Source organism: Panthera onca, chromosome B3, assembly GCF_046562875.1.
Source record: "Panthera onca isolate mPanOnc1 chromosome B3, mPanOnc1 haplotype 2, whole genome shotgun sequence".
Lineage (NCBI taxonomy): Eukaryota > Metazoa > Chordata > Mammalia > Carnivora > Felidae > Panthera > Panthera onca.
In genome coordinates, this window is record NC_138344.1 from 143,606,017 (window position 1) to 143,621,575 (window position 15,559).

General features: G+C 52.6%; 1 protein-coding gene across 3 annotated transcripts in view; it reads left to right on the plus strand.

Moving 5' to 3' along the window:
- The first annotated feature begins 9,942 nt into the window (after window positions 1-9,942).
- The window catches only part of RCOR1 (REST corepressor 1), a 128,669-nt gene continuing 123,052 nt past the window's right edge, over window positions 9,943-15,559 (plus strand). For 2 of the 3 annotated variants that reach the window (XM_060620818.3, XM_060620820.3), the window contains exons 1-2: window positions 9,943-10,500; window positions 10,575-10,634. In XM_060620818.3, the coding sequence (XP_060476801.3) occupies window positions 10,197-10,500; window positions 10,575-10,634 (364 nt within the window). In that variant the 5' untranslated portion in view covers window positions 9,943-10,196. The remainder of the gene's footprint in view (window positions 10,501-10,574; window positions 10,635-15,559) is intronic. The other variant, XM_060620821.3, reaches the window with a different exon arrangement.

The following is a 15,559-nucleotide window of genomic DNA, read 5'->3' on the forward strand; positions in this document are numbered from 1 at the left end:
TGTGTGTGTGTGTGTGTGTGTGTGTTCGAAAGGCACGTAACAAAATTCACCATTGTAACCATTTTGAAATGTCCAGTGCAGTGGCGTTAAGGACATTCACAGGGCTGGGTCACCACGTCTGCTGTCTGGTCGTAGAACTTCGTCGTCAATGGTCGGACAAGACCGCGTGTACCCATTAAACATGACTCCTATCTGTCCCCGCCAGGGCCTGACGACCACAAAGCTAGCTTCTGCCTCTATGGATTTGCCTACTCTGGACATTTCGCAGAAGTGGAGCCGGACCCCGTGTGACCTCGTGGGGCTGGTTCCATTCCTGCGGCATCGCATCGGGTCGAGGTCGCCCATGACGCAGCCTGTGTCGGGCGTGGCTCGTTTCTTGTCAGGACTCGGTCCCCCATTCTTGGCCAGTTCTGAGTTGGACAGTCCCCACCCTGCTTCATCAGGTGGCCTTGAGGATGGTTAAATGGGATAGGAAGAAGCAGGTCCCCGAGTCGCAGCGCAGAGGGGCGGGGTCGGCGCCCACAGCATGGGCAGGAGCCGTAAAAGGGGCTTGTGGGTGCTTTTGGGGGGGTTGTGGCAGTCAGCTTCGCCATCAGCCAGCCTTCCTCCCGGGCGGGGGTCAGTGACCACGTGGCCATCTGGGCTTCCGGGGTTTGCTGCCGTTGTCTGTCCTTCCGCTGTCTGTCTGTTCTGGTTCTGTGGGCCCCGGGCGGGACTGAGGGTAGATGGGTAGGCTCTACCACCATCTTTCCTTTCCTTCTAAGAACTTCTGAGGTTTCCGAAGCAGCCCTTTGGGACGGGCCTCATGCCCTCCTCGGAGGGGAAGTAGGGGCAGGGAGGCCTCCCAGAGGAGAGGGCCGTGGCCAGGTGACCGAGTGGGGCTGGCCTCGGTCTGTGCTCAGAAAATGCGGGGCATTTGGTGAAAGGGCTCTGATGTCCCTCACTTTGCCCCCCACCCCCTTCAAAGGACGCCTCCCTCCCGGGACACCCGTCTAGAAGCCACCTGCACTGAGGCCCACCGTGTGCCGGGCCAGCAGGGGAAGATGCCAGTGAGCTAGCCGTGAGGGCAGCAAGAGAGGAAGGACAGTGACTCTGGGGGTGGCCCCTCGGGTCACGACAACCCTTCTCACGCCAGTGGCCACAGCGGCTCAGCGGGCCTTGCCTCCACCTGCGTCTCCCCCAGCAGCACCCCCGCTGGCGCCATAAGGGGGACACAGGTGTACTGTCCCCGAGGCCAGCCACCGGCCAGGGACTGAAGCACACCCTGAGCAGGACAGACCTGGGCAGACAGACAGCTGGCCCCTGTGCCAGGGTGGAGTCTAGTGAGGGAGTGTTAAGGGGACAAAGAGGGCTGTAACTGTCATGGAGATAAGGCTGAGAGGGGGGTGGCGGGGAGGGAGGAGGGGGGGAGGCGGGCTGCTGGAGGTGGGGGGTGGGCATGCTCTCTGAGGAGGTGCCCGCTGAATACCGTGGGGGCAGCCTGTTAAGATCCAGGGAAAGGTGTTCCAGGCTGAGGAACAGCCCACAGTCTGTGCAAAGTCCTGGGGGCAGGAGGGGAGGGAGAGGCGGGGAGTGGAGGTCAAGGAGGGAGGGGGGGCCACGTCCTGGGGGGAGGGCAGCAGGAAGCCCCCGGGGTGTTGTGAGCTGGAAGAGATCCCTGTTTCCAAGGCGATCTCTGGCAGTCCAGTGACTGGGGGATGAAGCCCTGGGAGGGAGGGGACCAGCCCAGGTATGCGGTGTGTCTGGCCCGGGGGGGAGGCTCCACGTGGCTCTCCTGAGCCTGGCCCAGTGGCGGTGACCTGTCCCCAGGACTGTACGTTAACAGACCTCTCAGCACGGGCCCACCCCCCTCCCCCACCTGCCAGGACCGTCCGTCTCTGCTGTGTCTCAAGGGTAATCTATGGTCGGCCTTCTCTCATCTGCTGTCCTGTGGGGGAGGGGGGCTGTCACTCCCGCCGTCACTCCTGTGGGTAAGGGGTGGGTCCTCACAATGGAAACCGCAGGCTGGAAGGCGGTTTCTCTCTGAGGGTCTAAACGCCCGGGTGCGGCCAGAAGACAGCCTGCCAGCCGGCCTCTGCCAGCCACAGGGCTACCTGGGAAGCCAGAGCCAGGCCCCGTGTCTGTCCCCAGCGATATGTTTATGCTCTGGCTCGGTGTCGTTTAGGTGTCCCGGGCTGACCCCACGACCAAGTCAGCAGTGGTGATTTGATGAGCCCCTGCGCGTGCGTGAGGCTCCGTGCCGAGCCCGGATCCCAGACACCGTGGGCCACAGGTGCAGCCTCATGGAGCTTAGTTTCCAGGGGGAGGGCAAGTGCCACCCATCGGTCATTGCAATCGTGATTAGTGCCAGATGGGCTGGGACAGGGGCCTGAGGTGGTCACAGAGGTCAGAAGAGCGCTCGGAGAAGGTGGCCTGTGAGCTGAGCCGTGGAGGGTACACAGCCTGATAAGGGGAGCATCTCCTGGGCAGCCCTGTGGAGGCAGAGGTCTCCAAGATGGGACTGTAGACACAGACCTGGGGCCAGGGGACCGTGGCCTCCATGTGGAGACTTGCCTTGGCCACATTTTTTTTTTTTTTTTTTTACATCTTATTCTGTTTGTTTCATTTGGGAGCCCGTGCTTTTAAGTGCACTTTTTATTAAAAAAATTTTTTTTAATGCTTATTTGAGTGTGTGTGTGTGTGTGTGTATGAGAGAGAGAGAGAGAGAGAGCATGAGTGGGGAAGGGACAGAGAGAGAGAGAGAGAGAGACAGAATCTGAAGCGGGCTCTAGGCTCCGAGCTGTCAGTACAGTGCCCAATGCGGGGCTTGAACTCGAGACTGGAGAGATCGTGACCTGAGCCAAAGTCAGACACTCAACTGACTGAGCCACCCGGGCGCTCCATTGCCTTGGCCACCTTTGAGGCCTGGGGTGGGGGTCTGTCTCTGCTGGTCCTTCCATGTATATGTGGCCCCTTGAGGGAGCCACCCTGGGAGGCCTCACCCTTACCCCAGGCCTGCAGCTACCCCCCAAGTCCTCTGGGCGGGGGGGGGGGGGGGGTGCTTCTCAGGCAAAGAGTAAAACCTTCCAGGTGGTATTTCAATAAAGAGTGGGGTGGCCTGGGCCGGAAAGGGCCTGGGTCTGCTTCCCTTCCCGAGTCCTGCCCGGCCGACAGACTCCGGCTCCGGTCTCTCCTCCGGAGAGACACAATGGGGACACACACAATGGGGACCTGGCCAAACGGGTCTGTGGGATGAGGGTCCTCGAGTGGCCGTCCTGTGGTCACCTGGTGAAGCCAGCAGCACCCAAGGAGGCCGTGGTGGAGCCAGATGGGGAGATGTCCAGGCCCTGAACGGAGGCTCTCCCAGCCTCCCCCTGCACACGAGGGGTGCAAACAAAACAAAATCTGTAGGAACGCCAGGAGACCTGTGATGTATTCTCTGTGTTTCCTTCCTCCCGATTCCTCTTTGTTGTTTAATCGTCTCTACTTCATTGGGATAGGATTCATATACCATACAATTTACCCATTTAAACTATACAGTTCAGTCGTTTTTAGCGTATTCACAGAGCTGCAAAACCATTACCACAATCAATTCTAGAATGTTCCATCACCTCAAAAAGAAGCCCCGTACCCATCAACAGTCACTTCCTATTACCCTATTCCTCCAGCCCCTGGCAACCAATAATCTTCTTTCCTTCTCTATGCATTTGCCTGTTCTGGACATTTCATAGAAAGGTGATCAGATATAATGTGGTCTTTCGTTACAATTTTTTAAATGTTTTTATTTTATCTTTGAGAGAGACAGAGAGAGCGTGAGTGGGGGAGGGGCAGAGAGAAGGAGACACAGAATCCGAAGCAGGTTCCAGGCTCTGAGCTGCTGTCAGCACAGAGTCCTACGAGGGGCTCGAACTCACGGACCGTGAGATCGTGACCTGAGCCGAAGTCGGACGCTCAACCGACTGAGCCACCGAGGTGCCCCTAGTTTTGATTGTTTTGATTAGATATCTGGCAGTGGAATTGCTGGGTCATATAGTAACTCTATATTTAACTTTTTTTCCCCCCTATTGTTTTCTGTATTTAACTTTTTGAGGAACTGCAGACTGTTTTCCAAAGTGGCCGCACGATTCCACATTCCCAGCAGCAGTATGTGAGGGCTCCAATTTCTCAACATCCTAACACTTGTTATTATCTCTTTTTTTATTATAGCCATCCTGGTGGGTAGGAAGTGGCATCTCACAGGAGTTGTGGTTTTCACTTCCCTGAGAGCTGATGTGGAACGTCTTTTCATGTGCTTATTGGCCATTTGTGCATCTTCTTTCGAGATGTGTCTGTTCAGATACTTCACTCATTTTATTTATTTTTATGTTTCATTTATTTTTTGAGAGCAAGAGAGACAGAGCACGAGTGGCGGAGGGTCAGAGAGAGAGGGGGAGACACGGAATCCGAAGCAGGCTCCAGGCTCCAAGCCGTCAGCCCAGAGCCCGACGCGGGGCTCGAACTCACGAACCGTGAGATTGTGACCTGAGCTGAAGTCGGCCACTTAACCCGCTGAGCCACCCAGGCACCTCACTTCACTCATTTTAAAATGAGGTTGTCTTTTTATTGTTGAGCTGTGAGAGTTCTTTATACATTCGTGATAGAGTCTCTTACCAGGTGTGATTTGCAAATATTTTCTCCCATCATGTGGACTGTCTTTCCGCTTTCTTGATGGTATTGTTTGCAACACAAAAATTTTAAATTTTGGTGAAATCTGGTTTATATACTTCTTTTGTTCCTTATGCTTTCAGAATGCATTTAAGAAGCCTTTGCCTAACTCAAGGACACAAAGACTCACTCCTGTGTTTTCTCCTAAGAGTTTTATACTTTTAGGTGTATGATCCATCTTGATTAACAAGATCTGGAGGTGGGTCTAACGTCTCTGTGATTTGGGAGATGAGTGTACATTCCATTCTGAGCTCTTTCCGACAATTGTAATGTGATGAAACAGTACCACGAATTCTGTGAGTGTCAGAGTCACAGCCATTGCTAAGACCACCTACATTCATAACTGAAGAAAATGCTGGATTTCAGCTAAAGGTTCATAATTATCCTCCCAGGTTCACAGTCCCCCTGAATTCTATCCACAGACTGCCAGCTAAGAACTCCTGGGATGGCTAAAATTCCTGCCTCAAGTCCAGTTTTTTGTTTTTTTTTTTTAAAGGTTTATTTATTTTTGAGAGAGAGAGACAGAGAGAGACAGAGCATGAGCAGGGGAGGGGCAGAGAGAGAGGGAGACACGGAATCCAAAGCAGGCTCCAGGCTCTGAGCTGTCAGCACAGAGCCCAAAGCAGGGCTCGAACCCATGAACTGTGAAATCATGACCTGAGCCAAAGTCGGACGCGTAACCGACTGAGCCACCCAGGTGCCCCAAGTCTCAGTTTCTGAATAGTCTTGATGGGTTAAACCCTCCCAGGATTGGCTTCTGGGCTGTTTTCCTGCCACCCCAGCTCCAGTTCCCTTTGTCCTCTGCCTGGCTCTAGACTTGGGGAAGCTATCTCTCACCTAGCAGAATTTTCTAACAAGGCGAGGCTGCACAGCTGTGTGGCTGAGAAGTGCGGGATCCTCCACTGGCCGATGACCCCTAGGTGCCTCAGTTTGCTTACCTGCAAGGCATGGAACCAGTCATAAGTGTGTTCACCTGATGGGCTTAGTGGGCTGATTGAATCCGTGCAGGATTTCAAGGCTGAGCACAGAACCGGGCACACAGGTACACCCTCAAGACCAGCTATTATCAGTAAGTCTTTCACAGGGGAGGGGGAGGGTGCTGTTTCCTCTGCTTACATATTCTTTCCTTGTTTTGCACCAGGTTAATGCCCAGTTATTTGTACCAAGAATCTTTAAGTTCTAACAGAAACTCAAAATACTCAACCTAAAAAAAATTTTTTTTATTGAAATTTTTTTTTTTTTTTTTTTTTTTTTTACTGTTTATTTTTTGAGAGAGAGAGAGAGAGAGCGCGCAAGCAGGGGAGGGGCAGAGAGAGGGAGACACAGAATCCGAAGCAGGCTCCAGGCTCTGAGCTGTCAGCACAGAGCCCGATGCGGGGCTTGAACTCACAGACGGCGAGATCATGATCTGAACTGAAGTCAGACACTTAACTAAGCCACGCAGGTGCCCCCAAATGCTCAACTTTAAAGGGCAGCATTTTAGGCCTGGTTGATAGGGTGTAGGGAGGAGAAGAATTCAAAACTTCCCATCAGGCCTCAGCTCTCCTCTTCCCACAGGCTGGTTGGGGAGGGGTTGCTCCCTTGAGCAGGGCCTAGACTAGCCCGGGCCACATACCACAGGGCACCTGAGCACAAGTCCTGGGAACCTGGCCCACCTGCTCCAATCAAGGTCCTCTCCGAGAGGCTCCAAGCTTTTCTGGGCCTTAGAGACAGGCTTTTTCCTAAGAGGGTCTGAAAAAGTTCTGGAAAGGGCAGTGATTGGCCTGGCTCGGTCATGTGCCAATGCCTGAGGCACTCACCGCAGCCAAGGGGCTGGGAAGGTCTGATTAGCCAGGCCTGGGTCACGTGCTTGTCAGGTTCTTCCCCCCGCCCCCCTCCCCACCAGCCAAACTCCTGAAGGAGGATGTTGGGGAGGAGCTTATGCTGGGGAGATGCCGGGCTGATAAAATTCAAAGGCCTTCCTCCTCTTGTAGGGCTTGTATCAAGTGTTGGTCAGACCTCTCTCTTGTTTCAGGAATCTTCCCCTCACCGGGATTGACTCCTGCTCTGTGCACCAACAGCACTCTGTATCCTCTATCATCCACTTTTCACTCAACACATTTTTAATGAGCACCTGCTATGCATCATGCACAGAGCCTGGAACCAGGGAGGGGATGGAGGTTGCAAGGGGACCGGAAGGGAGTGGCCTGTGGGGTAGGAGAACCAGGCATCCTGAGGTCTAGAAAGGTCAGGGAGTTTCCAGAAGATGGAGTAGTGGACTCAGGTGCTGTGGAAGAAGAGCTCAGGGAAACCAGTAAATGATTGCTGGCTTCAGCAGCCTGGAGGTTGTGAGTGACCTCAGCAAGAATTAAGAGTAGGGACACAGCCTTCCTAGGGTGGGGTAAGGAAAGACTAGGAAGGAAGGAAGGGGGTGGAGAAGGCAGGTATAGACACATCTTTGCAGGTTTCTGTGGGGTTAGTAAGGAAATGGGGAGGAGGTTCATGGGACTTGGGAGCAAGGGAGTTATTCCCTTTCTTTGGAAAATGCTGACTCAGGGGAAAGAGAGAGCTTGAGGGCACAGGAGACCAGCAAGGGGAGGGCAGTGGGAAGTGGGTGCCTGAGATCAAGATCACAGTGGGAGAGACTAAAGCAGGGGGGGGGGGGAGGGGGGGGCCGGCGGCGGGGGTGTGTGTGGCAGGTGGGGACTTGGGCCAGTCTGGAGGCCAGAAGAGGAGAGAGATGCCATTTGATGGCCTCCGATTTCTCGCTGAAGAATAAGGAGAGGTTATTGGCTCTGAGTGAGGGCAGAGGGCAGAGGAGCTGTGGGAGGTATAAGGAAAGGAGAGAAGGTGGGGATATACGGGTCTCAGAGAGTGGGAGAGAGTGTCACTGAAAAACATGGTCGGGCTGCTGACTGTGTGGCGGGCCAGTTTGAAGTCTGAGGTCACAAATTCCCAATCACAAGAGTTGTGTGGATATCCCACACAATAGGTAGGGGCAGGAAGGGGCTTTTCATAAAGTTGCAGGGTTCCCTGCGGTGGAGGAAGATCAGGGCCAGGGAGGTGGACTCTATAAAAATCCATTAGGCCAGGAAGTAGTTAACTATTATCTGTGTTTTTCAGATGAGGAAGCTGGGAGGGTCAAGGTCAGTATGGTATCCATGTGGCTTTGGGTTCAAACTAAAAAGGGGCCTGGCATATGTTGAAGTAACTTAGGTGTTAATATTTGTTGAAAAAAGTGAATGGTTGGATAGTCCAAAGATGTAACCACAGCCAGGAAGTAGCCCAACCTTGGGGTTTGGTGGGTGGCACTCATGACCCGTGTCATGCTGTCCTTGCTGCCCTAATAAATGACTCAATATCACCTTTGCGCTGTTGTAGGCTAATCATTCCAGGGTCTGATGGTAGAACTTCATAGGACACCAAGTGAGCAGGGCAGAGTGGTGTTAACCTCATTCCTTACACAGTGCTCACCTCCAGATGAGTCACAGAGGCCCTCCGCCAGGTGGCCCAGCCCCAGAATGCCTCCTCTGGTTCCTAACCCTGGGCTTTGCCGTCTGGACCCTACCCAGGCCAGCTGGTGGAGGAGTATCCCAAGGGCACACATCTGTACCGCCTGGGGCGCTCCAATGAGAGGGGCATCCTTTTAAGGGGAGTCCTGGAGATGAGACCCTGAACTTGGTGCCAGCCGGCTCCTCCTCCTCCGGGAGGGCTCCTAGCCATTGAGGCAGAAGTGATCGTGGTCACATCATTGAAGTTAATAATGATGGTTCATCCTGCATAAAATGTGTTAGAGAACACTGTGCTTATTAAGGTTTTAAAACCATAAAACTCCAGATTTCTCCCTGTAGCTATTTATATCTTGAGCTCGTGTAAACTGTCCCCTTATAAAGCTCAGGTTTGAAGCAACTTAAAAGTAACTTAAAAGCTATCCGTTGCATTAAAAAAATTATTTATAGACCTTCTCTTGTCTCCTAATTATGCAGGAGCAGCGCGCTGTTTGGGGGGGGGGCGGGTGGTGGAGGTGGGACTACGAGGACTTCCAGGGGAGTCCCACGCTCCCCCCAAACCCCCATCCAGCGGTAAAGCAGCCCCCGGGCTGGTGGGTGATCACACTTCAGGCAGGGATGTCTCGAGCTGGGTCGTGCTCTCCCTTGCTGGGTGCTCGGCGTGGATCAGGGGAGGCAGGGCAGGCAGCAGATCCGGAAAAGTGGCTCTTGCCTGGGAGGAAGTTGACCCTCCTCCACTACCAAGGGCTTGGGATGAAAATAGCTTCTTCCTCTTTACCCTTCCTGGCCCCAGCCCATTTCTATAAGTCCTCCTCCCCATTTCTGTAAGTGTCCCCTCCCGCAGGGACGATTCGGTCTCTTCACTGAGGACTAACCGGCCCTCAACGATGGCAAGGGACCCGGGACCCGGACTTTGCGTCCGGGCAGAGGCCGCTTGGGACCCTCCCTCCGGTCCCCTTGGACGCGGCGCGCCAGCGACTGGGGCAATTGCGGCGACTTCCAACCTCCCCCAACCCAATTAGCAGAAGCCTCCACAAATACTCTGAGCACAACCCCCACCCCCCCACCCCGCTGTTTCCTTTCCCTTCGGGAGACTGTCACCTGGGAACCCTGTCCCCTGCAACGGGGACCCGCGGCGCTGAGCCGCCGCCAAATCCCTTGGGAAAGGTGGGGGCGCAATTAGTTTCTTCCAATTAGTTTCCCCTCTTTGTATAGAACCCATTCAAACTGTGGATGTAATCCTCCGCGCGAAGGGGAAAATAGTCCCGACCTTGCATTCAATTTCTGTTCTCGTGTCGCGCATATTTTACTTTTTGAAGCCAACTGGACTCTCAGAGGGGCCCTTCGCGGAATGTGGGGGCCGAGGCTGCCGGTGGTGCGCGCAGGTGAGGGGGTGGGGGCCGCAGCAGAGGGAGGGGGCTGGGAGGGCAGCTAACTCCTCGCTATTGCCTAGAGAGATGGATCATGGGGCGTAGAGAGATTGCAAACCTCAAACCACGTACAGCGGGCGATACGCGTCAACCGAACCTGACCAACGGAAGCCCGGAGCCTCCCCCTCCCCGCGCTCCCGCCCCCGTCCCTTGGACAGACGGGCTCGCCGAGCCAACCGCGCTGCCGCTCGCCGTCCGAATCCCACACAAGCCAATGGGAGCGCGCGGGGGGGGCGGAGCCAGCCCGCGTCGGGTTGGGCTGCGCGCGGCTTCCCCCGCCCCCCCCGGCTCGCCCCAGGCCCCGCCCCCTCCCCCCCCCCCCCCCAGCCCGCTCGCGGCTCCCGGAGTAGTTAGTGCCAGTGAAGTGCGGGCGGCGATGAGAGCGAAAGTTGCGCTCGGCTCGGCGCTGGGGGCTTGAAGCCGCACCGCGCTCCGCCCGCCCGGCCACCCCCGGCTCCGACTCGCGCCCGCGGGTTCCCGCCGCGCCCGCCCGGCCCCGCGCCTGCCCGCGCTCCTCCCCCCCCCCCCCCGCCCGGCGCCCCCTCCTCAGGAGCCGCGGGGCCCCGCCACTTTCGCCCGGCCCCGGCCCCCGCCGATGCCGGCCATGGTGGAGAAGGGCCCCGAGGTCTCAGGGAAGCGGAGAGGGAGGAACAACGCGGCCAGCTCGGCCGCCTCGGCCGCCGCCGCCTCCGCCGCCGCCGCCTCGGCCGCCGCCGCCTCGGCCACCGCCTCCGCCTCGGCCGCCGCCGCCGCCGCCTCCGCCTCGGCCGCCGCCTCGGCCGCCGCCGCCCCCAATAATGGGCAGAATAAAAGTTTGGCGGCGGCGGCGCCCAATGGTAACAGCAGCAGCAACTCCTGGGAGGAAGGCAGCTCGGGCTCGTCCAGCGACGAGGAGCACGGTAGGTGGCAGCCGCCCCGCGCCGCCCCCGCGCCCGCCCGCCCGCGCTGACCGCGGTGCTCTGCTTCCCCGCAGGTGGCGGCGGCATGCGGGTCGGACCCCAGTACCAGGCGGTGGTGCCCGACTTCGACCCCGGTGAGTAGCGCCCCCGGGCCCCGCGACCCGAGGGGGCGGGGGCCCCCGGACAACTTTCTTTTTGTGTGTGTTCGCCCTGCTGTCCGCGGGGAGAACAGCAGGGCGAGGACGGGGAGGGGAGCACACACCCGAGCGTGGTCCGCGAGCGCGCCCCGCGCCCCGGGGAGGCTCCAGTCGCCCCCCGGTCGGGTCGCTGCCGCCTGGCCCGCTGCGCCCCCGAGGAGCGGGGCGGCGTCGGCCCGGGGGGTCCCGGGGTCCCGGCCGGCCGCGCCTCGGCCGGGGGTAGGGGTGGCGGCGCCGGAGAGTTAGCGTGCTGCGAGCGCCCCGGACTCGGGACGCCCTCCGACCCCTCTCTGCCCTGCCAAATGTCGCAGCACTTGCCTTTTTCTCTTCCTGCTGGCCCCCGGGCTTCTGCGTGCCCCTGCCTCCCCTCCCAGCCTGGGGCGAGGGGGGAGGAGAGAAACGACCCCCCCCCCCCCCCAATTCAGTTAAGAAGTGTGAGCTTCCCAGAGGGCGCCTGCCCGGGGAAGAGAGGCTTGCTCGTGGCAGTTCGATTTTAGGACCTATTTGTAAACGTCCGTGTGTTTCCTTTTTTGTTTTGTTTTGTTTTTCTTGAAGGAAGGGGTTGTGAAAAGAATAGAACCCTGGGAAGCTTTAGCCTAACGAATTATTTCCACCTCCAAGAGATCCCTCCACCCTAGAATGGAACATTTACTTTCCTTGCTGCTGTTCTGCGTGGAAGCAAATTTAAAGTGGTACCAGAAAAAATCTAATCAGACAAAGGAATTCGTCAGATTTTAGTGCGTGAGATTCTAGCCCGGCTCTCCATGAGACTGTTCTTTAAAGATTGTTGGCATAGAAGATGTTCGAAAGGACATGGGTTTTATGCAATAAAATTCGAAAGAATCTTGCACAAGTGGAGCTAACAGGCTTTCTGGTTGGAGGGCTTTAGAGCAGAAGGGTATCTAGGTTATACCACTAGTTTATTTGAGAAAATAAATGCATAACTGCCTTTCCTTGGAAACAAGACTGCAGAAAATTGCAAGGATCTAGTCCTTGAGAAAGGAGATCGCTCTTGAGCTGTTATTAAGGTACTAAACTCTGGGCGTTCTTTGAAGTGAAAATACACAGGGATCCCTGAGTGAGCTTTTGGGCACTCTGGGAATAAATGACCTTGCCCATATTTGCTTTCTAAATTTTAGTCTGTTGATTTAAATCGCTTACATTTATGTAGTCTTAACACCCAGGTTTGTGTTCCTTTTTAATTCGTGTTAGTCTTTTTGATCGGTTCCCCTTCCCCCACATCTTCCTTTTTTGGTAGTGACTTCTCATTGACAAGAGTGACAGATAGAACTGGGAGACCAGGCTTTTTCTCTTGTGTGCATGCCTTCTCCATTCCTAGGTTGGCCACCAGGGGAAGCATGCTGTTTTTTGGTTACAGTTGACCCTATCTTCATTTTGTAGGTCAAGTCCATCTTTGTTTTAATACACAGAACATAAAGCATAGGTTGTCACCAAGTTTCTCACATAGATTAAAAAAAAAAAAAAATCAACTTGCCACGGATCTTTTAGTAAGTTGGTCGATTTTTAGTACGTTTTGGTTATGTTGGTTTTGAGACCTTTACTTAAGTATGTTGGATGTGACTAAGGAAATGGCAACAACAGGAATTAGATTTCTGATCTTCTTCTAAGTATCGATGTCAGTAGTGAGCCTGGCTTTGGGTTTGTTCTTTTCTTTGAAATGGCAGATACAGTAGGATCCTTTCTTGAGCTGCCCTTGTATTTTTCATGGAATAGGTACCAGCATGCATTTGCTAGAGACCTGCCACTCTAAAAGTGAAACATTGTAAATGTTCTGCATAGTCTGACTGCCAATGGGTTGGGTTGTGGCATTAACATTTACAGATTGCCTATTTTGTGTTGTTTTAAGCTGGAAAGGAATCTGACTGGTATGAAATAGTTTTAAGCCCTCTTTTGCCAGTCTGAGCAGCAGGACAGATTCATAGATGTGGCTGAAAATTGTGGGACCTTATTGTTTCTTAGTGAGTTTTTTCAACGTGTTCTTATATGGAACTTAAAATCTAAGGGGAGAGGAGACTTCCATTTTGGAGTAGAAGTGGTACACCATATTTGTTTCCTAGCCACCTCCCCCCCCCCCCCCCCCCAAAATGTTTTTAGGTCTTTAGACTGAACAGTTCTTTCCATGAGTGTAAGCTAGGAGTAATATGGAATTGAGATTGGGATTGTTAGTGCTTGTCCTTTCTCCCTGCCTGAGTTTGGAATGCATTTTTTTTTAAACCAGAATTTTGAACAAGTGAGTGTGAAACTCTTCAGAGAGCCCTTTTTTCTTTCTTTTTTTTTTTTTTTAACTGTCTCTGATGAGTTGGAGTCCACTGTGAGTGGAAGAAGTTGATTTTAATTTTTTTTTTAAGTCAGGTTTTATTTACCCATATTATCCTAAATTGAGCCTATTTAGCTTTAAAAGCAAATGGTCGAAGCTGGGAACATCTGATACTCCCTGCATAGTCCAAAGAAGATCCATTTCTGTCATCCTTTACAAAATAGTGACTGAAACGGATGGGGCTCTGTAGCCCTAAAATCCTCATTAGGTTTTCATAATCAAATTAAGACCCAGACTAGATTAGTGGCCTGTGGCATAGCTTGCCAATTTAAAATACCATCTATGTTTACGGTGATAGGAGCAATTTTATCAATTAGTTTTGAAAACAGAGACCAGAATGTAGTTCTACATCTTTAACTTAGGCTTTGTTCCCACGTATGGTGTCCAGACCCCATGCCGTTGTGTATGTTGTCATTGGTGTCTTAGAATTTGGTAATCGTAGAATAGAGTAAGAAGGAGGAATGCTTATTCTGTCCTACTTCTGGTAAGTTATTTCCTATATGTACTTGCAAAGCATAATTTAATTTCAAATGAGTAGTGTTTTTCTATATAAAGATGTGAATGTTTTCCATGATCTTACTGGTATGCATGCAAGGCAGGAATCTGTAGCCTATATATTTCTACCACTGTTTGGCATTCTAGCTAGAGAAACACGGTGACAGGATTTTAAGGTTGACTCAAGTTCTTTGTTTTCTGAAGCATGTGTTTTTATGTCAACTTTCATCCTGTGTTGGTTTTCAGTATCACAGTTCACTGATACTAAAATTATGACTCTTAAAGAAGAAGTTGTTATTGGTAAATATTTTTGAGATAATAGTCCTTTAAAAAAGCAACCTGTATTTGTACATTGAATCCAGTTTCATCAGATTTGAAATTTTGGGTTGTCATTGGCTCAGCTTGTCACTTCAGAGTTGATTTCTCTTAGTAAAATGCGTTAATGCTTTAATGTGGAATAATTTTGCTGAACAGGGGGTCTTGGCCTGTTTTTTGTTTCTTTTTACTGCTGGTTCTGTGTTTGTCCTTGACCACATTATTTTCTGTGCTTTAGTTTCATTGTAAAAATCAACTCTATAGATATTCTTAAATTCACAAGTTATGGTGATTGTATTGTGATTTAGACATACTTTGAGGCAGTGTTCACTCAAATGAGAGGTTAGGGTAATGATAAAGGGTGTGAGATCAACTTTGTTAAGTAGTGTGGTGGGGAGATGCCTAAATCTAGTTGTCAGGAGATTGAATGCCCTATCTCTGTGACTGAGCAGGTGGTAAAAAGTGGAGCTGGTCATTTTATCTTCAGGAACCTTGGTTTCCTCCGTCATGAATCAGGGGTTCTTTGCATCCCTAATGGTCTAGGATTGTATCAGTTATAGTCCTCTTTGTAATTTCATGTTTCTTTCAGAAGCAGTGTAGGGTAGACAGCTTGGGCGGTGAGAATTGTCAGACCTGGGTTTGGGTCCTGGCAGTGTCTCTTGCCAGCTCCGTATTGACCCTGGGCAAGTTCCTTCACTTTTTTTCTTTTTTTTTAAGTTTATTTATTTTGAGAGAGAGAGAGAGGGAGAGAGAGAGAGAGTGAGTGTGCGTGGGTGCATGCGAGCTCGGAGGGGCAGAGAGAGACGGAAAGAGAGAGAATCCCAAACAGACTCCTCTCTGTGAGTGTGGAGCCCGACTTGGGACTCGAACTCAGGAATCATGAGATCGTGACCTGAGCTGAAAGCAGGAGTTGATGGCTCCACTGACTGAGCCACCCAGGCGCCCCAGGTTACTTGAGTTTGCCTTCATCTGTAAAACAGAGAATAGAACTTTCTTCGTCAAGAGAAGGGATTACCTGGGGCGCCTGGGTGGCGCAGTCGGTTAAGCGTCCGACTTCGGCCAGGTCACGATCTCGCGGTCCGTGAGTTCGAGCCCCGCGTCAGGCTCTGGGCTGATGGCTCGGAGCCTGGAGCCTGTTTCTGATTCTGTGTCTCCCTCTCTCTCTGCCCCTCCCCCGTTCATGCTCTGTCTCTCTCTGTCCCAAAAATAAATTAAAAAAAAAAAAAAAAAAAAAAGAGAAGGGATTACCTTACACATGTGAAATGCCTAGCACCGTGCCTGACGCACAGTGAATGCTAAGTAAACATCTCCTGGTGTCCTTATTTTAATTGTCATCCATGTGACTGGGGTTGCCAACCAGTGGTCCTTGCATTACCTGCTTTACTTGGAGGGAAGACCGGGTTATGATGAAAACATTGACTTGAATGCAAGTTGTGCGCTGAGATATTTGAAGATGATTGTTTTTGAGTCACATGTATTTGCTACGATTTAGGGATATAAAGATAGAGAAGGAGTCCAAAGCATTTGTAGAGCAGAAAAGAATACTGAGGACCAGAGAGTATAGGTAATTCAGGTCAGGTTTCTAGATTGTACTAAAGATACCTTGAATCCGTCCCCAGGCCAGGAGAGGTACACATTAACTAGGTTCTGAGCCAGGGAGTTTTTACTCTAAACTTCCAGGTCCTTGTCTCTGAGAGTTAGTGTTTTCAAGGTG